The sequence below is a fragment of the Coloeus monedula genome (genome assembly GCF_965178545.1).
Source record: "Coloeus monedula genome assembly, contig: HAP1_SCAFFOLD_200, whole genome shotgun sequence".
In the NCBI taxonomy this organism is placed as follows: Eukaryota; Metazoa; Chordata; class Aves; order Passeriformes; family Corvidae; genus Coloeus; species Coloeus monedula.
In genome coordinates, this window is record NW_028120721.1 from 1 (window position 1) to 25,918 (window position 25,918).

The 25,918-nt window shown below is 58.8% G+C and overlaps 1 protein-coding gene and 1 pseudogene across 2 annotated transcripts; both read left to right on the plus strand.

The window, feature by feature from the left end:
- Positions 1-2,725: 2,725 nt before the first annotated feature.
- On the plus strand, positions 2,726-8,029 carry LOC309585735 (maestro heat-like repeat-containing protein family member 7; the record flags this gene model as incomplete). Its single annotated transcript, XM_082303619.1, has 14 exons — positions 2,726-2,837; positions 3,267-3,331; positions 3,446-3,775; positions 3,957-4,105; positions 4,362-4,509; positions 4,717-4,904; positions 4,987-5,124; positions 5,398-5,512; positions 5,683-5,820; positions 6,061-6,237; positions 6,366-6,521; positions 6,681-6,782; positions 7,162-7,264; positions 7,908-8,029. The coding sequence occupies 14 exons, from the start codon at positions 2,726-2,728 to the stop codon at positions 8,027-8,029; spliced, it is 2,043 nt and encodes a 680-aa protein (XP_082159745.1).
- Positions 8,030-19,963: 11,934 nt separating this feature from the next.
- Positions 19,964-24,236, plus strand: LOC309585736 (olfactory receptor 14C36-like; annotated as a pseudogene). The gene is made up of 2 exons: positions 19,964-19,973; positions 23,255-24,236. The product of its transcript is annotated as an olfactory receptor 14C36-like (transcript).
- Positions 24,237-25,918: the final 1,682 nt, after the last annotated feature.

The window sequence follows — 25,918 nt, forward strand, 5'->3', positions numbered from 1 at the left end:
TCCCTCCTCTTCCTCCCGCTCCTGCTCCTCCATCTGTCCTCCGTCCAGCAGCTCCGCTGCCGCCCCAACCCTCGGGCTGGACCGTGGGGTCTGGGACACAGCCCCGTGCTGGGGGGCAGAGCCGCTGCTGGGTCCATCGCTGTGTCCAGGGCATCCTTTGTGGCCCTCGGGCAGCTCCAGGCTCCCGAGGGCTCCCCGAGGGTTTCTGTGGCTGTCCCTGCTCCCCAAATCTGTCGCGTTTAATGCCCAAACGCGGCAGCCCCGTGCCCTGTGGCAGCAGCCGGTGCCAGGACACAGCCCCGGGAGCTGCGCTAATGCCCGGCCGTGCCCAGGAGGGACTGAGGGGAGGGGACTTCATAAGGATCCCCCCTCTGCGACCCTGGCTGCGCACGGAAAGGTTCTTTAGTGCATGGGAGCGATTTTCCGGGATTTCTGGGCTCGGCGGGGTCGAGGCGGCGGCAGCGGGAGCCGCGGGGCCCGGCCCGTGGGGGCGGCCGGGCTGGAAAAGTGCGCGGGGCCCCAGCGCGGTGCCCGAGGGCTGAGCGGAGCTGACGGGAACAAGCCCCGGAACCCCCCGGTGCCCGAGGGCTGAGCGGAGCTGACGGGAACAAGCCCCGGAATCCCCCGGTGCCCGAGGGCTGAGCGGAGCTGACGGGAACAAGCCCCGGAGCCCCCCGGTGCCCGAGGGCTGAGCGGAGCTGACGGGAACACCCCGCTCGTCTCCGCCGCTCGAAGCCGCTTCCCCGGCTCCGGCTGCCGCCGCCGCCCGGCCCCGGCGCGGTCCCGCGGGGTCGCCGCTCTTCGCGCAGCTGGAGGGGCTCGATCCGAGCCGCGCCCCGCCCGTCCCTCGCTGCGGCTCTTGCGGTGACACGGAGCGGCCGAGACCCCGCGCTGCTGCCCCGACGCTCCCTCGCTGCAGCTCTTTCAGTCACTGCGCAGCCGCCACTCCCCGTGCGCTTCTTCTAGAATTTATTATTCCATTCTCCTTCTTTTATTCCATTCGCACCTCCCATCCCACGCCCTCCGCTGCGGCTCTTTCACCGCCGGGCTCCTCGCCGGTGTCTCGGTGCAGCTCCTTCAGTGCCACGGGCCGGCGGAGACGCCCCTCGCTGCGGCTCCTTCAGGGGCCCGGGGCGGCTCCAAAGGGCCCCGCCCGCCGCCGCTGCCCGAGGCCTCCCCGCTGCTGCCGGGGATCGGACACCGCAGGCGGCCCCGGCCCCTGGATTTGGGACGGAGCGAATCAGAACTGGAGAGTGAGGAGGAAAATAAACTGGTACAGAACCTTCCCCCGACCTCTTTCTCCTTGCCGGAGTTCACTTTATCCCCGGCTCCTCCCTGCTGTGCCCAGCGGGGCAGGGAGAAGGGATGGGAGTCGCGGTCAGTTCGTGCCGCTGCTTCGCCCTCGGGGACAGGAATCCTTCCGTGCTCCGGCGCGGGGTCCCTCCCATGAGGTCAGTCCCTGCCCTGGCCAGCGCGGGGTCCCTCCCATGGGGTCAGTCCCTGCCCTGGCCAGCGCGGGGTCCCTCCCCAGCCGTGCGGTCACTCCCCGGCCCGGCCCTGAGGCGCGGGGCAGTCGCGGGGCAGCCGCGCTCCGGCCCCGTCAGCGGCACCGCCGCTTCGTGCCGGGCAGGAGCGGCAGAAGGAGCCGGGCGGCGGCGGGGGCTGAATCCCGGCAGCAGCGAGGAGGAAGAAGAGGAAGAAGAGGAAGGGGCCGTGCCAGCTTCTGTGGAAGGCCCCGTACCCTTCCCGCGGCAGCTGCGGCGGCAGCCGTGGGGGCTCCTGGTGCTGCCCCGAGCCCGCAGAGCAGGGGAGCGTTTGCTTATGGCTGGAGCCGATGCTAAAGTTCCTGTTGGGCTGCCTTAGACACTTGGGGCAAGGCATTCCTTCCAACCTGGGCCACTTGGGGTGGGCTGGGGGCAGCCCCGGGGCAGGTGGCAGCGTGTGCAAGGGCCCTTTGTGACACGGTGCAGCACGGTCACCGTGGGATGGAACGGGACAGGGTGTCCCAGGGCCCTTTGTGACACGGTGCAGCACGGTCACCGTGGGATGGAACGGGACAGGGTGTCCCAGGGCCCTTTGTGACACGGTGCAGCATGGTCACCGTGGGATGGAACGGGACAGGGTGTCCCGGGGCCCTTTGTGACACGGTGCAGCACGGTCACCGTGGGATGGAACGGGACAGGGTGTCCCGGGGCCCTTTGTGACACGTGCTGACATAGGGGCTGGCGGCGACGCGGCCACGCCACAGTGCTCGGAGCACGCGACGGGACAGGACGGGACAGAGCGGTGCCGTGAGGAGCCCCCGCACAGCGCACTCGATCCTCGCTGACCCGGAGCTTTTCCGAGGCGTTATTCCTGCAGGTGACCTCGAGGCCAGACCACAGGACTTGGTGACCTGTGGCCTTCTTGAGGCTTCTCTTTTGCAGGTGCCCTCGAGGGCAGACCATGGGACTTGGTGCCCTGGAGCTTTTCTGAGGCATCTGCCATCCCTGTGGCCGGTGCCCTCAAGGCCAGACCGTTGGCTTTGCTGACCACAATCCTTGACGAGGAGTCTCCTGTCCTTGTGGCAGGAGCCCTCTGAGACCAGGCTGCAGGACTTGCTGTCCTGTAGCCTTCCTGAGGCTTCTCTGCTGCTGGTGCCTTCAAGGCACAAGTGCAGGACTTGTTCACTCAGAGCTTTCCCAAGGAATCTCTCTTGAAGGTGCCCTCGAGGCCAGACTGTGGCATGGCGGGCAGATTCCGTCGCCTGTTCAAGGTGTTCAGGGGGAAAAAAGGCCCTGGAGCTGCCCCAGCACAACAGCCCGAAGAGCTGGAGCAGTTCCAGCCACGGCAGGACGGTGAGTGACAGAGCTGGGCCACAGGGCTGATGGTGGCAGCCAGCTTGGCACCATCCCATCCCATCCCATCCCATCCCATCCCATCCCATCCCATCCCATCCCATCCCCATCCCATCGCATCGCATCGCATCGCATCGCATCGCATCGCATCCCATCCCATCCCATCGCATCCCATCCCATCCCATCCCATCCCATCCCATCCCATCCCATCCCATGCCCTCCCGTCCCACCCCACCCCATCCCATCGCATCCCTGGAGAACAGGCCCATGGATAGGATGGAAGAGGGGCCGGGCCAGACCCTCTGCAGCAGCCGTGCTCCATGCCCTGGGCATCCCGGGGCTGTCCCTGCCTGGGGAGCGCAGGGCTGGGCTGCGTTCTCCGGCCTCTCCTGCAGCCCCTCAGCTCTGGCTGCGCTCGCTCTTTGCCAGATGCAGCCCCGGACCGGACACAAGAGCAGGACCGTGCCCACGGCCGCTTCCGGAGAACAGTGCAGGTACCTGCAGCCATCCCCACCTGGGCTGGGCCTGCTGTCGCTGCTCAGCCGAGCACCGTGCCTGGAGCACCCCTTGGAACATCCCTCCCTTCCCTGTCCTTTGTTCTCCTGCAGATGTTCCGGAAGTTCATCCACATTCGGCGTGGAAAGACCAGCACCACAGCAACTGAGGGCACAGCTGAGCCTGACTCTGGGCTGACCGAGCTCCAGGCAGAGCCTGATGTCAGCACAGATATCACTGCACCCTCAGAAGACTCTGACAGTCCAATGAATGATCACAGAGTGAAGACTGACGTGGCAGTGACTGAGGACATGGCCATCACAAACACTGACACCGGAGAGACTCAGGGCATCCCAAATACTGACACTACGCCCATTCCCACTGGGATTCATGCTCCTGAACTGGGTTATTTCAAGGAGAGTGCTGATTCTTCTCAGCAGCAGGTAAGCAGCCTGGGGTCAGGGCTGGAGACTCCAAGGATCGTGTGCCCCCTCAAGCCACGGCTGCTGGGCCCCCTCAGCCTGAGACCAGAACAGTGAGTCGAGAAGGGAAGCATTTCTTGGGGGCAGCTGGGGAAGTTGCTCCCTTGGACAGTGCTCCAAGTCTTCCCCATGCCTCCTCCAGGTGCCAGCCACGGTGAGGAACATTCACCAGAGTCTCAGGTCCCATGTCACTGTGGGTGCCAGGCTGGGCTTTAACCTTCTGAGGCTGGCTGAAGAGCACCCCGCTGATGTGGTGCTGACCCTCCTGCGCTGTGCCCCATCGTGCGACAGGTACGGGGCCCAGCTGCCTTGAGAGCTCGGGGCTCACCAGCCCTTAGGGCCCATCGCCCTGTGCCGCCTGTCCAATGGGGTCTGCCAGACAGGCGGAGAGCTGCAGGACCCTCGGGCCCCTCTGTTTCCTGAGCCTGCTGCCATGCTCCCTCCCTGCCCCTCAGGGCACCGGGGCTCTGTCACCTGGGCCCCCACAGCTGCACAGGGCATGGTACTGTGACTGAGACGCCCCTGACTCAGAGCTCCGATCCCACAGAGCTGCCACAATGATGTGGAGACTCCTAGGCTTGTCAGGCAGCACACTGGAGAAGGTGCTGCCAACACTGCTCTGTGTGATGGAGGACTGGCCTCTGCACAGCATGTGCACCTCTGATGGGGACGACACACCTGTCCTCGCCCTGGCTGTGAGTTTCTGGAACTGGCCTTTGCTTGCCCCCAAGCTGCCGCTCCAGCAGCTCTCCATCCTCTCCCTGCCTCAAGCACTGGGTGAAACCTGGGCTAGGGGCAGGCTCAGGGGGCACCAGGCCCGGTGCTCCCCCTGCGTCTCCCCTCGGGCCCTGCCACATGGACAGCTCGGCACCGAGCGCTGTCTCGGGCTGCTTCTTTTGCAGGCAACTCTGGGGCTGTGGGTGATTGTCCAGGTGCCTCGGTGCCACGAGGCAGTGAACCTTTACTCCTCCCGCATCTTTGTGGCTCTGCTCTCCCATGTTGTCATCACCACACAGCAGATGCCAGAGGAAGTTGATCACTTCTGGAGAGCGTGCCGGGAGGAACACCGCCTTCCCAGCAACCCCAACAGGTCCCAGTCCTCCTGTCCTTCCCATGCCCTTGTGGCCAGCGCCAGTGCTCCCAGTGTGACCTGGGCTTTGCTCTGCACACAGGTTTGCAGTGCAGGCCATGAAGGCTCTGCTCTGTCGACTGTGCTGTGACAATGAGGTGGTGGCGATGGAGCGCAAGCGTGGCTGGGACACGCTGCTGTGTGCTGACACCCAGCACTATGCAGTGGGGCTGCTGGCCAGGTGAGACCCCCTTCTCCCCACTGCCCCCGGCACTTGTGCCCTGGGCCCGAGGTGCCCCACACAGTCCTTGTGGCCATGGGCCAGAGGGCCTGGTCAATGAGGAATGGCCAAGGACGCTGGAAAAGGCTGGAGAAGGGTGCTCAGGAGCAGCCACCTCCCAGAGCACCCACATCCCCTGCAGGGATGCTGGGGAAAGACCAGACCTCTGTGAGTCAGTCCTGGGAGATGTTTGCCCCCCAGCTCACAGCCTTGATGCCTTTTTCCCTCTGCCAGAGAGATGCGCTGGGTCTCCCTTCCCATGTGTGCTGGGATTGCACTCGGCCTGCTTGGGCTGCTGAGCAGGGAGGAGCCACGCTGGGATCTGCCCTTCCTGGCATTCCTTGTGGAGGTGAGCCTGATGCCAGCGCTGCCTCGCTGAGCTGCCTCCCGCCTCTCTGCCCTCTCGTAGCCGCAGCTGCCTGGGACGTGCCCGCGCCCTGCGCTGCTGCCTGGGCCCAGCCCTGGGCGGTTCCGGGCTCCTGCCGGCCGGCTCCCCTGTCACTGCCCTGTGCCTTTCAGCTCCTCGAGTGCCTGGACTTGAGGGAATGCGGTGACAGTGTCCTGGAGATGATGTCCAGGTACCTGCTGAGCGAGTGCACGCAGAGATGTCGCCTGGCACTCAGAGGCCTCGTGGTGCTCAGCAAGGATCCCGCGATGGTGAGAAGGCGGCAGCGGCTGAAGCTGCGCTGGGGAAAGCAGTCACATGGGCTTGGCTGGGCTTCAGGAGCTGAGGCAGTTGCTCCCAGCTCTCCTGCCTCCCGGCTCAGCTGCCCCAGTGCTTCAGGACAGGCCTTTGGCCTCTGGGCCCTGCGGCAGCAGGGTGGGCTTGCAGGGCCAGGGTGGTGTAGGCAGTGCAGCCGTTCATGGCTTCACAGCACAGCCTTGTGTTCCACACAGGCCAGAAGAATGGGCAGCCTGTCCCAACGGCTTGTGGAGCTGCTGGGCGATGCAGATGGAGAGGTGGTCAGGATGTCCCTCTCTGTGTTCATGAATGCGCTGGAGAACAAAGACATCCTGGTATCCAGCACCACCGCCCCGAAACTGGCTGAGGCGCTCCTGCCACTCTTTGAAAATGTAAGGCTCTGTGCCCCCAGCCATAGGCTGGGGTGCTACCTGCAAAACTTCAAGCCTTATGGATTTTCAGGCCTTTTCCTTGGGGAACCTGGAGTAATTGGTCTTAGGGTCTTATCTTTTTCCACCAGGACAACAGCCATGTGCAGCTGTTCTCCATTCACCTCTTCAGCAAGGTGATGGAGTTGGTAGTGGAGGAGGGAAAAAAGCCCCTGGAGAGGATTGTGAGCCAGAGCCTGCTCCTGCTCTTCTTGCACTGCCATGAGGAGAACCGCCACGTGGCAGAGGTGAGGTTTTGTGTGATGCTGCTGCATCCCAAGGACGGGGCTCAGCTGCCTCCTGCCCTGGTACCTCCTGGGCTCCAGCATCCTCCTGGCCTTGGAACAGGGACACGAGTCCTGTGCCCTGGGCTGCGGTGCCATCTCTGTGCCTCTGCTGCTCTCCAGGCCTCGATGGAAACTCTTCTTTGTGCGGCCGGGTTCCTGAAGAGGAGGAATCTCAAGCAACTGCTGAAGAAGGAGCAGCTGTTGACGTTCGCCGAGTGCCTGGTAAAGCCTGACTGGAGAAGCCTGAGGCACAGCCTGGAGAAGCCCAGTGTGTGGGGCTGGCAGCTGTGCCCCTGCCCAGTGCTGCACCAGGGGCGCCAGCCTGCGCCCCACACGCTGCTCCCTTCCCCGGGCTCTGCTCCAGGCTCCTGTGGCCCCGAGCCGGGAGCCGATGGAGCCCCGGCCCCGCTGGGCTGTGGCGCGGGGCGGCACCGCGGCTCCCCGGGCAGCAGCCGGCCCTCGGCCCCCTCCAGAGCCCGGCGCCAGCGGCTGCTGGCCGGGCCTCGGGGCCGTGCGGGCACGGGAGGCCAGGGCTGGGCGCAGAGAGCCCGGCCAAGGGGCTGAGCCCGCGCCAACCCTTCCCTCCTGGCGCTCTCTGCAGCTGGCAGAGGACAGGAGCCGAGCGGCCGAGCGCCTGCACCAGGCGCTGCCGTTCGTGGAGAGCCCGCAGGAGTCGCTGCGAGAGGCGGCCGTCAGGTTCATCGGTGAGCCACGGGCCCGGGGCCCCTCCCCGCCCCGCCGCAGCTCGGCCCCAGCCCCGGCTGCTGCCCCGGCAGCGGGATCCGGGCCCGGGGCCGTGGAGCCCCGCCTGCCCTCGGGGCCGCTGCCGCCCTCTCGCAGCCGTGCCCTCGGGCGTCAGGATGCGGCGAGGGCCCGGGCTGAGCCCTGCCGGGGCAGGAGAGCGTGTGGCCACGGGGCTGGCAGCGCCGCTGCGAGGGAGCCGTGCCGCGGGGCCGTGACCGCCTCTGTGCTCCCAGGGACTGCCAGGGTGTTCTTGAGGGGGCACAAGGAAGAGCTCCAGGTCCTCAGTGAGGGTGAGTGAGGGCAGCGGGCTGGCAGCGGGGGCTGGCGGGGGCGAGCTGCAATGCCTGGCTCGGGAGCTGCAATCCCTGCCCTGGCTGTGGGGGCTTTGCTCCAAGTGTGGACTCGGGGTGACGTGGGCAGAGCACAGAGAGGTTTCAGGGACACGGTGGGGAGCTTCATGGCCAGCACCTTCTGGCTGATCTCCTTGGCCCCTGCTGTCTTCTGGCCATGGCAGGAGCTGCGTGAGATGGCCCTGGCAGGAAGGTCTGCTTGGATTCCTGCAGATCCAGGCTCTGACCGTGGCTCTGTTCCTGTCTCTTCCAGCCCTTCAAGCCCTGAGGAGAGACGACAGCCCTTCCCAGACAAACATCGTAGTTCAGAAAATATTCAAGGAAAGAGCTGCTGAACTACGTTCATCTGCTGGCTCAGAACCAGAGTCCCTTTAAGCCCTCCAGATATCCTGGAAGATGAGACCATCTGGAGACTAGAATAGAGCAGCTGGAGCTCCAGGCACAGCTGATGCTGGTCACAGCTGAGCCTGTGGAAAGCTCCCATCGCTCCTGCCCTCTCCCTCCCTTTTGACAGCTCCATCCCTCCAGCCCTCAGACCCTGCCCATCCCCTTTTTCCCTCCCAGCTCATCCCTTCGCTTCGCCTCCTATTAATAAACAGTTTGGCTTCTTCACTTGACCTGCATCTCTGTGGTGCTGAAGCAGCCCAAAACCTGAGCCCTGGGACACACAGGCCCCTCCTGCCGCTCTCTTCCGTGCTATTACTGCAACCCTAGGGAATATCACCGTGTCCCGCAGCCGTAGGGAGGAGGAGAGAAGATCCAGCAGGCAGGAACTGTGCAGCAAGATTGATTTATTTAATTATTTTACAAACTCTTTTATAGACTTTTTTCTTCATAGTCTAATTGGACAAAGGATCAGCCACCCCTTGGGGTGATTGGCTAAAATCCTAAAGCATCCATTGTCAAAATATTTTCTACTGTACTCTAAACAAGACTTTTCAAGGCTGCAGCTGTTTGGTTGTTTACATAACTCTGCTACCTCTTCCGTGAGAGAGAAAAGTCTCTCACAGGCTTAGAAAACAGCAAGAAAATCCTTGCTAGCAGCATTTTTGTATCCACACCATGCCATGTTTTGTGCAGAGACACAGAGGAACGAGGGCAGCTCAGGCTGGAAAGGTCCCTGTCCTGAAGGTCCAGTTCCACAACACTGTGGAGTCAGAGGTCTTGCTGAGCACCCTGAAGGCCCTGGATTTTAGAACAGCCAACAGGAGGATGCTCCGGAGGCAGCTGTGAGGGATTCCGTGGCAAGCCTCCACGGAGGGCAAAGGAGCTTGGAATGCTGGAAGTTTTCAAGAGCAGCTTCCTGAAAGCGCAGCAGTGCTGCATCCCTGCCCGGGATCAGGAAGAGGGCAGAACCAGAGACCATCCGGGCTTAACAGTGGCCTCTGGGTGTGTCTATGAGCAAAGGAAGCAGCAGCACGGTGGCCGAGACTCGGACACGCGGCCATCCCGGTGTCCGGAGCGCTGTCAGGCAGTGTTGGGATCCTGGGGGCGGTTCTGGTCCCCACAAGTGTGGGATCGCAGCCCCTGCTGATGCCTTGAGAGGCCACCTAAAAACAGAGGCTAGACCAGAATAAGGGAATAAAGGTAGGTATTTATTTGAAAGGCCTTCAAAGGTACACCCAGGGTAGCCAGAGGCTACTGCCAAGAGGGACCCCAAGATGGACAACAGGTCACGAGTTCTTCACACTTTTGTAAGTTTGGTTCATTTGCATATGGGCCAGTTTTGCCCAATTTAGAAAGATATCCTCTGAGGGAAGGCACAACCACCCCTCCCCCGAACCTGGTTCGGGAAAAAATAAATTTTCCTCAAAGGAAAGTGAAGGAGATAATAACTATTTATTTAACAAACACACAGGAAAAGGAAAATAATGCTAAATAATAAAATCTCTCACTGTGGAGAAAAAACCTGTGACAGTGTCAGAGTCCTCCCTTTGGTCTCCTCGGAGCTGGGGCTTGGCCCAGGGCCAGGCCCTCTGTGCCCGGTGGAAAGTCCTCCCGATGTGCTCTGATATTGAAGTAGGCCATCAGAAAAGGAAGAAAATCCAGAATTCCAGGGAAGGAAAAAAAAATTCAGCTCTCAGTCTCCCTTTGGAGAAAAAGAAGCTGAAGAACTGGCCAAAAGCTGACCAGGGAAGCAGCAAGCTGGCTGCCTCCTCCCTCCCCTGCTGCAGCTGGGAAAAAGAAAGTCCCTATCTCTGTGTGACCCTGAACAAGCTGCAAACTGCTTTGAAAAAGTTTTGCTCAGTTTTTCCTTCCCTCTCTCAGGCTCAGTTTAGAGGCATAGAAAGGCAAAAAAATTAATTTCTGGGCATAGGGCAGTGATATGGGATATGCATCATAAAGTCACCCCAAGACATTCCACCCCTTATCCCATATCATTGGCTCAATGCCCAAACTAAGATATTCTAACTCTACACACACACATCAATACATATACATATACATATACATATATATATACAGCTATGTACGAACAGTGACAGTGACCCTCAGCAAGCAGGGGTACCCAGGCATTTCACATTACAGATGGTTTTCACCCAACAATCAGATCTCCCTGTGGTACACAACGTGTTCTTCCATCTTTCTGCATTACCCACCATGTGCAACCAGGTCCCTGAGCAAAGACAACCCCACGGATGGGTTGGTCTGTACTCGAGGCAGAATTCATCCCCACAGTCTTTCCTAACAGACCTCTGACATGCACTACTGGGGCCTTATCTCCATCTGCTGTATGCAGGGATTCAGACTGGGCTGGACCAGCTCTATTGGTGGAACCTCAGGTTTTAACTAACCAGGTGGCCTTTGCCAGATTCTGTTCCCAATTTTTGAAAGTTCCCCCACCCAGTGCCTTCAAGGTGGTTTTCAACAATCCATGGCACCGTTCCACTTTGCCTGCAGCTGGTGCATGGTAAGGGATGTGGTACACCCACTCAGTGCCATGTTCTCTAGCCCAGGTGTTTATAAGGCTGTTCTTAAAATGAGTCCCATTGTCAGATTCGATTCTCTCAGGGGTGCCATGCCTCCAAAGGACTTGCTTTTCCAGGCCCAGGATGGTGTTCCGGGCAGTAGCGCGAGGCACAGGGTAGGTCTCCAGCCATCCTGTGGTGCCTTCTACCATTGTGAGCACACAGCGCTTGCCTTGGCGGGTTTGAGGCAGTGTGATGTAATCAATCTGCCAGGCCTCCCCATACTTGTATTTGGACCATCGCCCACCGTACCACAGGGGCTTCACCCGCTTGGCCTGCTTGATCGCAGCGCATGTCTCACAGTCATGGATCACCTGGGAGATACTGTCCATGGTCAGATCCACCCCTCGGTCTCGTGCCCACTTATAGGTGGCATCTCTGCCCTGATGGCCTGAGGCATCATGGGCCCATCGAGCTAGGAACAACTCTCCCTTGTGTTTCCAGTCCACGTCTACCTGTGACACTTCTATCTTTGCAGCCTGATCTACCTGCTTGTTGTTTTGGTGTTTCTCATTAGCCCTACTCGTGGGCCCATGATGCCTCAGGTCATCAGGGCAGAGATGCCACCTATAGGTGGCACGAGACCGAGGGGTGGATCTGACCATGGACAGTATCTGTGATAAAACAAACCGTCTCCCTGTGATCCATGAAAGGCGGCCACCAGAGGCCAAGGCCAGCCAGACCTGTTGGCCTTGGCAGCTTTTGTCTGGCAGCAATCCTTGGATAGATGGAATCTTGGAGGCCAAATTGCAATTTTGGCCATGGGCAGCTGGAGGAGAAGGATGGTTCTGTTCCACAGGAAGAGCAGCACAGCCCCAGCGTTTCAAAGGCAGCTGAGAGCTGGCCCTCAGGAAGCCAAGGGAAGCTGGACTTGTCAGTCCTGGCAGATTTTGCCTGGGAGCTGTACTTGGATATATGGAATTTTGGAGCCGGATTCCCAGTTTTGGCCATGGACACCTGCACTTGGAAGATGTTTCTTTTCCATGGGAAGAACAGCACAGCCCCGCAGTGTTTCAAAGGCAGATGAGAGGTGGCCCCCAAGAGGCCAAGGCCAGCCAGAGCTGTCTGTCCTGGCAAGTTTCATATGGGAACAATCCTTACATAATCAAATTTGGATGTAGAATCCCAGTTTTGGCCATGGGCCCCTGGAGGAGAAGGACAGTTCAGTTCCATAGGAAGGAAAGCACGGAGCCCCAGCGCTGCAGGGCAGGTGAGAAGCAGCTCTGGCCATGCCAAGGTCAGCCGGAGCTGCCAGGCGGCCCCAGGAGCCCAAGGCAGCCAGAGCTGCTCCATGTTCCCTTGGTTCCGTGGGCCCTGCAGGGTCACAAAGGCCCCTCGGTTCTTTGGGGCCAGCAGTGCCACAGTGGCCCCTTGGTTCCATGGAATGCCACAGGGTCACAATGGCCCCCTTGGTGCCACCAGCCCTGCAGGGTCACAACGGCCCCTGGGTTCCACGAGGCCACGCAGGGTCACAGTGGTCTCCAGAGGAAGGGCAGCACCGAGCCCCAGGGTTTCAGGGGCAGAGGAGACACAGCCACCAGAGGCCAAGGCCAGCCACATCTGTCTGTCCTGCCAGGTTTGTCTGGGAGCAACCCTTGGATATTGGGAATTTGGGAGGTGGAATCCAAATTTTGGCCATTTGTGCCTGGACAGGCAGGATGAGTCTTTTCCATAGGAAGGAAAGCACAGAGCCCCAGGGTTTGGAAGGTGGGTGAGATCTGGCCCTCAGGAGGCCAAGCCAGACAGACTTGATGGTAATGGCAGCTTTTGTCTGGGAGCAGCCCTTGGATATTGGGAATTTGGGAGGTGGAATCCCAATTTTGGCCATGGGCGCCTTGTTGAGAAGGATGGGTTTATTCCACATGAAAGAAAAGCACAAAGTCCAAGTGTTTTGGAAGAAGATGAGAGGTGGTCACCATGGGTGAGGGCAGCCAGATCTGTCTCTCATGGCAGCTTTGGTCTGGGAGCCATCCTTGGATATCTGGAATTTTGGAGGTGGATTCTCAATATCGGCCATGGATGCCCGGACATAAAAGATATTTAATTCCATGGGAAGATGAGAGGTGGTCCCTGGGAGGCCAAGCCAGGCAGAACTGTCTGTCCTGGAAGGTTTCATCTGGGAACAATCCTTGGATATACAGAAATTTGGAGGTGGAATCCCAGTTTTGGCCATGGGCACCTGGATGGGAATGACGGTTCTTTTCCACTGTAGGGAAAGGGTGGAGAGTTGCTGTTGGGACGGACACGACACACACCAACCCCAACAACAACCCCAGGCAAAAGGCTGTTTATTCTAAAAAGTCAGTGTCATTTATACACTTTTGTATGTTTATCATTCATTAACTTATCCATTGGTTGCTTCACTTCTACAACAGAGTCATTGGCTATTATTTAACTGCAACATCCTGTTATTGGTTACCTATCGCATCAGCATTCTGAGTGTTCAGAAAAACACCAGGTGCAGCCTTGTTGCTGTTTTCTCTTTCTGTTGTTTAGGTGTCTTGCTTCTGTTCACACTAAGTTTCTCATGGGTACAAACGGATTGTGCTAAGATCGATGTCGGAATCAGACAGGCTCGCTGACCTGCTGTTAATTCCCACAGTGGAGCACTGGTGTTTTGAAGGTTGATGAGAAGTGGCCCCCAGGAGGCCAAGCCCAGCCAGGCCCATCTGTCCTGGCAGCTCCTGCCTAGGAGCAATCCTTGGATAGACAGAATGTGGGAGATAGAATCCCACTTTTGGCCATTTGTTCCTGGAGGAGAAGGACGTTTCTTTTCCATGGGAAGAAATCACAGAGCCCCAGCGTTTGGAAGGCAGATGAGAGGCGACCGCCAGAGGCCAAGGCCAGCCAGACCCGTCTGTCCTGGCACCTTTCGTCACAGAGCAATCCTTTGACAGATGGAATTTTGGAGGCAGAATCCCACTTTGGACCACGGGCCCCTGGAGGAGAAGGACAGTTCTGTTCCATAGGAAGGAAAGCACGGAGCCCCAGCACTCCAGGGGCAGATGAGAATCAGCCCTGGACATGCCAAGGTCAGCCAGAGCTGTCAGGCGGCCCCGGGAGCCCAAGGCAGCCAGAGCTGTTCCACGTTCCCTTGGTTCCATGGGCCCTGCAGGGTCACTGTAAGAGCCTAATAATAAGAGAAAGGCTCCAAAAAGTGCTTTGTCATTATGACTGCTTCAAAAATGCCTCGTCATTTGGTCTGCTTATCATAAAATGGGCGGTACAGACCATGGGTAGCTCGCCTGGAGGCCCATAAAAAGGAAGGTGAAACTGGTGCAGGTGTGGAGGGAAAAGCGAGGGGCAGAGTCCCTGACCTTTGCCTTTCCCCCCACCACCATCGCCTGCTGCCAGACACTCTGGGGCCTCCTGGAGCCAACGCTGCCCGCCTGAGGAGAACCCCCCTGATCCTGCACCCCTGGGCAGGGACAAGGAGGCCCTGAGGCCCCAGGGCTGCAGGGGTCACTTGTCCCCTCCTGGCCTCAGGCCCAGGGCCAGCAGCCGTGGCCAAAGGGCTGCACAAGTTGGCTCTGTCAGGGCCTTGCAGCTGCTGCCCATCCCTCTGCCCTCTGCAGCCCAGGCTGTCCCACGGTGTCCCTGCCCTGCGCCTCTGTCCCTGCAGGCTGTCCTCATCCCCCCGGCTGCCCCACCTGGCTGGCCCCTTCCTTTGCTGGCAGCTCTGCGTCCTGCCTGCCTCTGCCTGGGCACACAGAGCCTTGGGCTGCTCCAGACTCCTTCTGGGGGACGTGTTGCACCCCAGCCCTGCCTGGGAGGGAAATTCCCTTCTCCTGGTGTCCACTCTGGGCCTCCCCAGCTGCCCTGTCACAAAGGCCCCTTGGTTCTTTGGGGCCAGCAGTGCCACAGTGGCCCCTTGGTTCCATGGAACACCACAGGGTCACAATGGTCCCCTTGGTGCCACCAGCCCTGCAGGGTCACAACGGCCCCTGGGTTCCATGAGGCCACGCAGGGTCACAGTGGTCTCCAGAGGAAGGGCAGCACCGAGCCCCAGGGTTTCAGGGGCAGAGGAGACACAGCCACCAGAGGCCAAGGCCAGCCACATCTGTCTGTCCTGCCAGGTTTGTCTGGGAGCAACCCTTGGATATTGGGAATTCAGGAGGTGGAATCCCAATTTTGGCCATGGGCACCTTGTTGAGAAGGATGGGTTTATTCCACATGAAAGAAAAGCACAAAGTCCAAGAGTTTTGGAAGAAGATGAGAGGTGGCCACCATGGGCGAGAGCAGCCAGACCTGTCGCTCATGGCAGCTTTTGTCTGGGAGCAATCCTTGGATAGACAGAATTTGGGAGGTAGAATCTCAGTTTTGGCCATGGGAGCCTGGATGAGAAGGACGGTTCTTTTCCTTAGGAAGGAAAGCATGGAGCCCCAGGAGCCCCAGGATATCCCAGAACCCACTGAGGAACGGGGTCCCCCCGGCCTCATCATGCGCAGCCTTCAGCTGTCTCAGGCAGAGCCCATCCCGCCCTCAGCAGCCCCAGCCCAGCCCAGCCCAGCCCTCCTGGGCAGGAAGCCCCAATGGCCGAGCCGGCCTGGGACACTTGCAGGGATGCGGGGGCAGCCGCAGCTTCTGGGGCCAGCCTGGGCCAGGCCCTGAGCGCCCTGCCAGGGAACCATTGCTGCCCCACATCCCATCTCAGCCTGCCCTCGGGCAGCGGGAAGCCGTTCCCTGGGGCCCGGCCCCGCAGGCCCTTGGCAAGAGTCTCTCTCAGCCAGCAATTGCTGCTCCTCCCTGCTGCGGGGCCCAAGCTGCAAGTTGATTTTCTGCCGCTGGCCCCGGCCCAGCCCCGAGCCAGGGCCAGGACCTTGCCCTGGAGCTCTGCGGGTGCTGTGGAAAGCTGAGAGGCAGCTCTGGCTTCTCCACTTCTCCTGTGCTAAAGCTGCCTGGCAGAAGAAATGGAGGGACAGCTCTGGTGGCACAATCCCTCCCGGCCCAGGGCCCAGCGCTGGGAAGGTCTTTCCGTGCCGAGGCTTTGCTGCGGCCAAGGAAAGCTCCTGGCTCAGGGTCACCTTTCCTGCTGGGCCAGAGCCCCCGAGTAGCCCAGCAGCAGCAGAGAATTCCAGCACAGCCCCGGCACGGGCAGGGCGGCCCTGGGCGGGCTGCGGGAGCCGGCAGCGCCTGAGCTCAGAGCAGCTGAGCCCGGGGGCTCTTGGCCAAGGCCGAGGCCCAGCGAGCATTTCTCAGCTCGCAGGGCAGCCTGGAAAGGTGCTGGGGGGGATCATTCACCCCCCCAGGGCGGTCCCAGTGGCTCCCAGGATTTCCATGTCCGTGCTCCCAGCGCTGCTCCCAGCCCTGATCCCTGGGGATGGCAATGTCCCGCTCCCTTCCCGGGGCAGGCTCACACCTGAGCCAGGTGTGCAGGGCAGGACCTTGCCCTGAGCCCAAGCCCTGTCCCCCCTGCAGGATCTGCTTCCCATCGGCCTCTTCCTCCTGCGGCCCCAAGCCCAGCTCGGTGCTGAACGAAGGGCGCTGGGCCGGGGTCATCCCCCGGTGGGGGCTGTGCACCCCCTCTGCCCCCTCCCCAAATTCCCTCCCGGGGCAGCAGGGGCTGCCTCAGGAGCCCTGTGGGCAGGGAAAAGGCGGTGACACCGGCATGGGGGGGGGGGTCACCCACGCTCTGGGGGGACACACACAGCCCCTGGGGACCCCCCCTCACCTTCTCCTGCAGCGCCAGGAGGGTGAACCCCAACATGGAACCCCCAACTCCTGGCAGCATTTGGGGGTGGGGTCTGGTGGCGACTTTGGCTATCTGTGGAGGAGGTCACAACTGCCCTAAAACCCCCTCCCAGCTCCACAGCCACTCCCAGACCCCTCAAACCACCCCACAGCTCCCAGCCACGACTCCCCCAACCACTCCCTGCAATAGCAATGGCCCCAAAAGCCACAAAATTCCCAACCCATCTCCCCCAACACCCACCCAAATTCTCTCCAAGCCACACAGCCCTGCCAACACCCCAAAACTCCCACACAGACTGCCCCAAAAGCCCCCAAACCCTGTCTCAGCACCTCAAACAGCTCCAAGGGCCATAAAAGCCCATCCCAGTCCCCCAAGGAGCACTCAGACCCTCTCCCATACCCCATGGCACCGACCAGAACAGGCTGGGGGACAGGAACATCCACAACCAGGAGCAGCTCCGGCACTTCAGCAGCGATTTGGGCACTTTAGAGGCCACACCCCAAATGGGGAGACTCAGGGCAGGGACTGAGACAGACAACTGGAATTCCTGGAGAACAGACTGGCTCAGGTGGACACGTTCTGCCAGCACAACTGTGAGATTGTGGTCCCAGTCTGCCTGGCTTCGTGGCTCCACAACACTCAGATCCTCCCAAATATTCCCCTGAACCCCAAATTCACCCCCAAATTCCAGTAAAATTAAGCAGCTGTAGACCTCTTTGCTTAATTTCTTTATTTTTACTCCACTTTTGGTTGTTTCAGTGGGATTAACACAGAAATTACTTAGGCTGCAGAAGATCTCCAAGAGGTTTTGAGGGGCTGTGAAGGGCTGTGAGGTGCCTTGAGGGTTTGTTAGGGGCTGTGAAGGGTCATGAGGAGTCGTGAGGGGCCATGAGGGGCCCTGAGGTGCTGTGAGGGGCCATGAGAGATTGTTGGGGGCTGTGAAGGGTCATGAGTGGCCATGAACTGTGAGGGGCTATGAAGGACTGTGAGCTGCCATGAGGGGCCATGGGGAACTGTGAGGGACATTGAGGGGTCATGAGGGGCTGTGAGGGGCCTTGAGGGGCCATAAGGGTCTCTTAGAGGCTGTTGGAGGCCAGGCACCTGATGGAACCAAGGGTCAGTTATGACACTGTGCAAGCAAGGAGATCATGGTTGACAGTACAGAACTTCATGGAAGCACAGGCCCATTGTCACACAGCAGGGCCGCAGAACCAAGGAGATCCTTGTGACACTCCACAACCTCATGGAGTCAAGGCGTCCATGTTACGCTACGGAACCTCATGGAGCCAAGGGTCCATTGTGACACTGCGGACCCAAGGAGACTGTTGCTGACAGTACCAAAGTTCATGGAACCAAAAGTCCATTGGGACATTGTGGGGCCTCATGGAACTGTGGAGAGCATTATGACACTTTGTTACTATCTGATTTACACCCAGAAGGGCAAAGAAAACAAAATCTCTGAGTATAAAAGGAAAGAACTTTGAAGCTTCAAAATATTCCCAAAGACGAGATTAAAACCAAACGAGATTAAATGTTGGTGCCAAAAAAATGGGTATCTGTTTATCTAATGGTAAGAGAGGCAAAGAGAAAGAAGGAGAAAAGTGGAGAAAAGTTAGAAAAGCCAAGGTTACTCTAAAAAGCATAGGATAAGTCAGCACCACACTGTGCTACCTTTGTTGCTGCTGAGACAGGGTGGGGGAAGTGGAGAGGTTTTTGCCTTTTTTTTCCTGTTGTTTGAAGGGTCTTATCTGCCTCTTCTGATGTCTGGAGCAGTTTGGCTGGAAAGCGGCGGCCCATGCTCCGAGATGCAGGCTCGATGCTTGCAGCTGAACCTCGGTGCGCCTGGGACGAAGGAGCAGGGCTAGGGGTTGCACAACTCCCTCGGGATTTCAGTGCAGGGGTGAAGGATTGGGGGGTGCTCCCCAGGCGGGCGGCGTCGGCTCCCGGAGGCCTCAGGGTGTCTGGCAGCAGGCGATGGTGGTGGTGGGGGGAAAGGCAAAGGGCGGGGATTCTACCTTTTGCTTTCACCTCCACATTTTGCACCAGTTTTGCCTTCCTTTTTATGGGCCTCAAGGCGGGCTATGCACGGCCCGTACGGCACGTAGTTTCCAGGCGTTCAAAAGTGATTATGATAAGCAGCCATAATGATGAAGCACTTTTGAAGCCTTTCTGGTGTTGAGCAGTGATAATGACGAAGCGTTTTTTGGAGCCTTTCTCTTAGTATTAGGCTCTTGCACACTTCAGAACCAAGGGGCCATTGTGACACTGCAGGGCCTTGTATAACCAAGGGGTCATTGTAGCACGGCAGGGCCTGGTGGAATCAAGGGAATCGTAGTGACACTGTGGGGCTCCAGGAGGCCCCGGGGCCATTCTGACTGTGTGGAAGCAAGGATACCATTGTTACGCTACGGGGCATCATGGAACCAAGGAGGCCATTGTGAAGCAGCGGGGGAACCCGCTGAGACTATTATGGCACTCCAAGGCCTTGTGAGACCAAAGGGCCATTGTGGAACTGCAGGGCCTCGTGGAACCAATGAGACCATTGTGACATCACAGGGCCTCATGGGAGCCAGGGGCCATTGTGACACAGCCGGGCCTCAGAGAACCAAGGGGCCGTTGTGACACTGCGTGGCACCATGGAGCCAAGGAGACCACTGTGACACTACAGGGCGTCACGGAACTAAGAACTATGTAACAGTAAGAGGCCCAATGGAATCAAGGGGCCATTGTGACACCACAGGGCCTGATAGAACCAAGGAAACCATTGTGACACTGTAAGGTCTCATGGAAGCAAAGGGCCAGTGTGACACAGCCAGGCCTTGTGGAAGCAAGGGGCCATTGTGATCCTGGGAAGCCCAATAGAACCAAGGAGCCACTGTGACCCTGCAGGACCTTATGGAATCATGGAGACCGCTGTGACACTCTGTGACTTCATGGAACCAGTGGGCCATTGTGTTATTTTGCAGCCCCATGGAACCAAGGAAACCGTTTTGACACAGCAAGGCCTCATGGAAGCAAGGGGCCTTTGTGCCACTGCAGAGCCAAGGAGACCACTGTGATATTGCTGGGCCTCAGGGGAACAAAATTGTGATGCTGCAGGGCCCCAAGGCTGCAAAGAGCGTGGAACAGGTCTGGTTGGCTTGGCCTCCTGGGGGCCACCTGCCTGGTCCAGCTGACCTTGGCATGTTGAGGGTTGCTTCTCCTCTGCCCCTGAAATGCTGGAGTTCCGTGCTTTCCTTTCTGTGGGAAAGAAATGTCCTCCTCCAGGGACCCATGGCTGAAATTAGGATGCTACCTCCAAATTGGATTCTATCCGAGGATTGTTCCCATGTGAAACCTGCCAGGACAGACAGCTCAGGCTGGCCTTGGCCTCTTAGGGGCCACCTCACATCTGCCTTCAAAACACAGGGGGGCTGTGCTTTTCTTGCCATGGAAAAAACCATCTTTCAAGTCCAGCCATCCATGGCCAAAATTGGGAATCCACCTCTGAAATTCCATCTATCCAAGGAATAGCTCCCAGACAAAAGCTGCCAGGAATGTCCAGCTTCCCTTGGCTTCCTGAGGGCCAGCTCTCATCTGCCTTTGAAACACTGGGGCTCCTCACTTTTCTGCCAGTGGAAAAGAACTGTCCTTATGGGTCAGACGTCCATGGACAAAAGTGGGATTTGGCCGCCCTAGATCCGTCTATCCAAGGATTGCTCCAAGACAAAAGCTGCCAAGACAAACAGGTCTGGCTGGCCTTGGCCTCCTTGAGCCACCACTAATCAGCCTTTGAAACACTGGGGCTCTGCCCTTTCCTTCCTGGCGAGAAGAACTGTCATTCCGGTCCAGGCACCCACAGCTGAAATGGAATTCCACCTCCAAAACTCCCCATATGTCCAAGGGTTGCTTTCAGACAGAAGCTGCAAGGACACACAGGTCTGGCTTGCCTTGGCCTCTGGTGGCTGCCTCTCATCTGCCTTCAAAACACTGGGCTTCTGTGGTTTCCTTGCTGTAGAAAAGAACTGACCTTCTTGTCCAGGTGCCCGTGGCCTCAAGCACATGATCACTACACAGGGACAAAGGAGCTCTGTGCTCAGTGGAGTGGAGACTGAGGACAGCGGAGGAGAGTCCTGGGAGGGCTTGAAGGGTGGTTTCAGAGATGGTGGATCCTTTTGACACAGTAGAGAACAGCCGGCAAAAGAAAGAATTAATGCAAAGGGCAGCTGGGGAGGTCCAAACTGGACACGAGGAGAAAGGAATTTCTCTCCCCGGGCAGTGCAGTGGTGCAACGTGTCCCCCAGAAGGAGTCTGGAGCAGCCCAAGGCTCTGTGTGCCCAGGCAGAGGCAGGCAGGACGCAGAGCTGCCAGCAAAGGAAGGGGCCAGCCAGGTGGGGCAGCCGGGGGGATGAGGACAGCCTGCAGGGACAGAGGCGCAGGGCAGGGACACCGTGGGACAGCCTGGGCTGCAGAGGGCAGAGGGGTGTGCAGAAGCTGAAAGGCCCTGACAGAGGCAACTTCTGCAGCACTTTGGCCAGGGCTGCTGTCCCTGGCCCTGAGGCCAGTTGGGAGACAAGTGACCCTTGCAGCCCTGGGGCCTCATTGCCTCTTTTTTCCTGCTCAGCAGCATGGCAGGGGCCACCCCATGGTCCTGCCCTTGGCATTGCACATGCCCACATCCCAGTGCCCCGGGAAGAGTCCCGAGCAATGAGGGAGGGACAGGATCTGCCTTTCCGGCGGCTGGGGCACTGCCTGCAGCCAGCCCGGGCACAGCACAGAGGCACAGAGGGGTTCCATCAGTTAGGGCTGGGAAGATGCTGAGAAGTGACCGGGGGAGAATCATTCCCAGCCCTTGACACAGGAAGCCTCTGGCTGCAGGACAGTGCAGCTGCAGTTCCTGGAGTGATCTCCTCAAGCTGGAACATGCCACTGACTGTGGATTCAGGAAGTACATTCTCTGAGTATCTCTGGTGTAGAACATGAGGACATGCTCAGGCCTTCAGCTCAGTCCAGTAGTATTTCCAACACAATCCTTTCTATAGGGATGAAATTTCCTGAGACTGTTTTCAGTCTCCTACTCTTGGGGAATGGGAGGGGGGAAGTGATAAAGGCATTCATCATTTTTAAGAGTCCCTAAGGCATCGGAACTGTATCTTGAGTGCTCTGCAGGAGTTTCCTAAAGTGCTTTCAAGACACTCCTCTGCCCATGCACCGCACCAGCATCACCTTTGCTGGACCCACCGGGCTCAGTCTGAGCTGTCCTTTCTCCCAGCTGCAAACAGAACCTGTCCCCAGCCAGTGCCCTGCACACAGGCAGGTTTCTGTAGGGCCAAGGAGAGTGCACAGAGATTTGGGGTCTGTGAGTGCTGGCAGGGAGAGATCAGGCACAGGGAAACACCTCCGGGAGGAAGATCTTCAGCAAGCAGAGAGAAGATCAGGCAATGAGAGAAAACAAAAGGCAGAAATGTTGTGGCAGGGAGAGCTTAGAGACCTCCACAGGATGCCCTCGAGTGCAGCCCCTCCCTCTGAACAAGCCCCCTCCCCTCCTCTCTCCCTCAGCCAAGCCTCTGCCCTCAGGGCCGGGGCTCCAAGGCGTGAAGCCCCTCCTGGGCAGGCAGAGCTGCAGCAGAGCCGTGGGGCAGCTCTGCAGCCCCGGGCCCAGTTCCCTCTGCAGAGCACAGGGCTGGGAGCAGCTGCCCGGCCCTGGGGGCTCTGGGAGGGGGCACAGCTGGCTCAGGGTGACGCTGGCCCCAGAGCCCGGCTGTGGGCAATGCAGCCAGGGAAGGAGCTCCATCTCCCTACATCCAATGCCATCATTAGGACACTTGGCTTTCTTCTTGAGGATTCCCCCTAAGCTCTGAGCTTGCCTCCAGGGCGCAAACAGGTCGTGTAGCATCTTGGTGTTACCTGAAAGCCCCACAGTGAGACACAAAAGTTTTATGATGGAGAAAGGGCTGTTGGGTTGGTGAAACGAGCCATGTGTGTATTTGGCTACCAGTGTGGGGCTGAGAGCTCGAGAAGGGGATGGACATTTGATGGGCTGTGGTGGATCGATCTGCTCTCAGCAGCATTGGGATGGTTTTTAAGGGAAATATGGGAGGGTGATTATCCTCTATCTGAGAAGGGTGAAAGGCCAGAGGATCTTGGAACAGGACAGAGTGACAGACCACCTCCCCTCACTCTCCACTCACCACCTTGCCTCACAGAACTCGCTCTATTCTCCCCGAGGGCAGCAGAAATGCTGAGTGTTTCTGGCATCCAAAAACAGTCAGCAGGGGAGATGAAGAGGAGCTATAAAAACCTCTAGAACACTTTAACAGCTTTTGCCATTCCTGTTCTTGGGCCCTGGGAGTGCCCTTGTGTTAGCTGGGCTTTCAAAGTGGAACACCAGGACAGGTCCCTGTCCCCCTCCCACTTCTGCACAGCAAGGCTGAATTATAAAAACCCCCGGAGCAACTGCCCTGAAACTCATGTCACACTCAGCCAGCACCAACCAGGGCTGCGGCTGGAGCTGAAGGAAGATCTGCTAGAAAAACAGAAGAGTGTTGTCGGTGATCGAACACGGACTTGGCCGGCTGCATGCAAAGCCAAATTCTATTGCACAAGTCCCATCTTTATATACTGTTCCAAACCAGCAGTTCAGCAGCTACAAACTTCAGCTGCTAAGGTTCTATGTTTTACATCTCCAAGGGCTACAGATTACCATCTCCTCGCCCAATCTCCCATTAACTATCCTACTCTTTGTCTCGCCTCTTGCTCTTTGTCTCGCCTCCTGCCAGACACGGCCCCGGCCCGCCCCGTCTCTCGCAAGGCCCCACGCCAGCCAAAGCCCTTCTCTGTGGCCACACTCTGAATCCCCATAAGGTGTCAGTGTGTGACAGGAGAAGGATTTGTGGGGCATGTCTTTGATTTTGCTGAGAGACGTTTCCCTTAAGCTGTCACTGACTTCTCCATGAACAGGTCCCCATGGCCAGACACGGCGAGTGTCCAACAGCAGCTCCATCAGCCCCTTCCTCCTGCTGGCATTGGCAGACACGCGGCAGCTGCAGCTCCTGCACTTCTGCCTCTTCCTGGGCATCTCCCTGGCTGCCCTCCTGGGCAGCGGCCTCATCATCAGCGCCGGAGCCTGCGGCCAGCACCTGCACAGCCCCATGTTCTTCTTCCTGCTCAGCCTGGCCCTCACCGACCTGGGCTCCATCTGCACCACTGTCCCCAAGGCCATGCACAATTCCCTTTTGGGACACCAGAACCACCTCGTAGGCAGGAGGTGCTGCACAGCCTCTTTCTCTTTCTCTTTTTCATTTCAGCAGAGTTTTCCCTCCTCGCTGTCGAGTGCTACGAGCGCTACGTGTCCATCTGCAAAGCCCTGCACTACGGGACCCTCCTGGGCAGCAGAGCTTGTGCCCACATGGCAGCAGCTGCCTGGGCCAGTGCCTTTCTCTACGCTCTCCTGCACACGGCCAATACATTTTCCCTGCCCCTGGGCCAGGGCAATGCCCTGGGCCAGTTCTTGGGTGAAATCCCACACATCCTCAAGCTCTCCTGCTCACACTGCCACCTCAGGGAGCTCGGGCTTGTTGTGTTTTCCATCTGTTTAACTTTTGGTTCTTTTGTGTTCATTGTTTTCTCCTATGTGCAGATCTTCAGGGCCGTGCTGAGGATCCCCTCTGAGCAGGGATGGCACAAAGCCTTTTCCACGTGCCTCCCTCACCTGGCCGTGGTCTCCCTGTTCCTCAGCACTGGCTTTGTTGCCTGCCTGAAGCCCCCCTCCATCTCCTCCCCATCCCTGGACCTGGAACTGCCAGTTCTGTACTCGGTGGCGCCTCCAGCCCTGAAGCCCCTCATCTACAGCCTGAGGAACCAGGAGCTCAGGGATGCCCTGAGGAAAGTGATGACTGGATGCTTTCCAGAAGCAAAAACCTGCCTGTTTTCAGCTCCATAGGCTAAAGTGTAATCATTAGAGGCCCAGCCTGCCTTCTCAGGTTGTTTTGGTGGTGGTGGTTTTGGTGGCTTTTTTTTCTTCTCATATGTTAAGGTTGTATCCAAAAGATTTTGTTATGCATCTTATTCACTGTTTACAGGCTGAATGTGACTGTTGGCAGGGACTGTGTCAATAAGGAGTCTGCTCTGTGGGTATTCACATTAAATAAAGGACCCATCAGCAAGGTGTCTGTTTGAGATCCTTTGGTTGAGTCCATCCCTGGAGCTGGAGGGCAGGGCCAGTGTTGCAGGCATTGGGGGGGAAGAGTCCCAGCAGAGCAGCACAGCCAGGGAGCAGCAGAGCTTGGTCTTTTCAGAGCTCCTCTCTTATTACTTCCACTCTCTCCTTTGGAGCCGCTGTGATGGTGTAAGGCCAACAGCTCTGTCCGGGTGGTGCGAGTCCTGCTGCGTGTCACAGGCAGGGACAGGCCATGGGCACTGCTGGGACACAGCTGGGCTCCGCCACAGCAGTTCCATCAGCAAAGGGCATCTCCTGAAGGCACTGCAGGAAGGCTTTGCTCTCCCTCCACAGTCACTGTCAGGAACAGGCCCAAGGACCAGACTCTGAAGAGGCTGCCTGTGTTCCTTGTTCTCCCAGGGCTCAGTGGGATGAGATCAGGGTCCCAGTGTGGCCTTCAAGAGACTCGGGTGTGCTTCAGGTTTTGCTTGTTGGTGGCCAGTGCCCACCAGATGGTGAATGGTCTGTGATGAACCTTCCTGGGGCTCTGCAGCTTGTGCCAGGGCTGATGGCAGGGGAATGTTCTTCTGGAGGGACTTGGGAGCTGCCAGCAGAACACGGGGGACCTGCAGGGACAGTGTGTGCCAGGGATCAGCAGTGAGTGGAGCTCACTGGGCACAGGCCTGTCCAGGGTGGGCTCACCCACAGATAAAGGACTGAATGTTTCCTGTGACCCATGAGAGCTCTGCAGCCCAGGGGACACAGCAGGTACAGGGAAAGGAGTCTGAGCAGTGACTCGTCTGACCCTCGGGGAACTTGCAGAGGAGGATCCAGGGCAGCCCCAGCCCATGTGCCCGCCCTGGAACAAGGCAGGCACCTCTGAGCACCCTCCATGGCCACAGCAGAGCCTGTGTGGGAGGGGGTCAGTGCAGGGAGCACCATCAGCTGCAGAGCTCTGTCTCCCAGCTTGAGCAGCACAGTCCAGCAGAGGCAGCCCATGGCCCTGGGCAGCACAGCCCCCATGCTCTGCAGAGCAGCACCCCCAGCTCGGGGGCTCTGGGCAGCAGGGCAGAGGCTACAGCAATGGCTGCTCAGGCCAGCACAGACGTGTTCCCCTGGGAAAGGCTCTGTGGGGAGCTGGCATGGGCCAGGAGAAGAGCAGGAGCTCGTGTGTGTGCAGAGGAGCCCTGGCAAGAGGCTGCCCTGTGCCTGGGATGGCAGCAGGAGCAGCCTGAGGAGCCCCGGAGCCAACTCTCTGCTGCTGTGCTGGGCAGCGGGGCCCTGGGGCTGCACGAGCTGCCCGAGCTGAGGATCTCCTGAGCATCCCAGACACAGAGTCACTGTCCCGGACCTGCACTGCCTCCAGTTCCTGCTGCAGGGCCAGACAGGACTGGGCTTCTTTGCAGGGCTGGGGCCGGGGCAGGGAGAGGAAAACAATGGACCCTTGATTGTAGGAGTCCCCACAG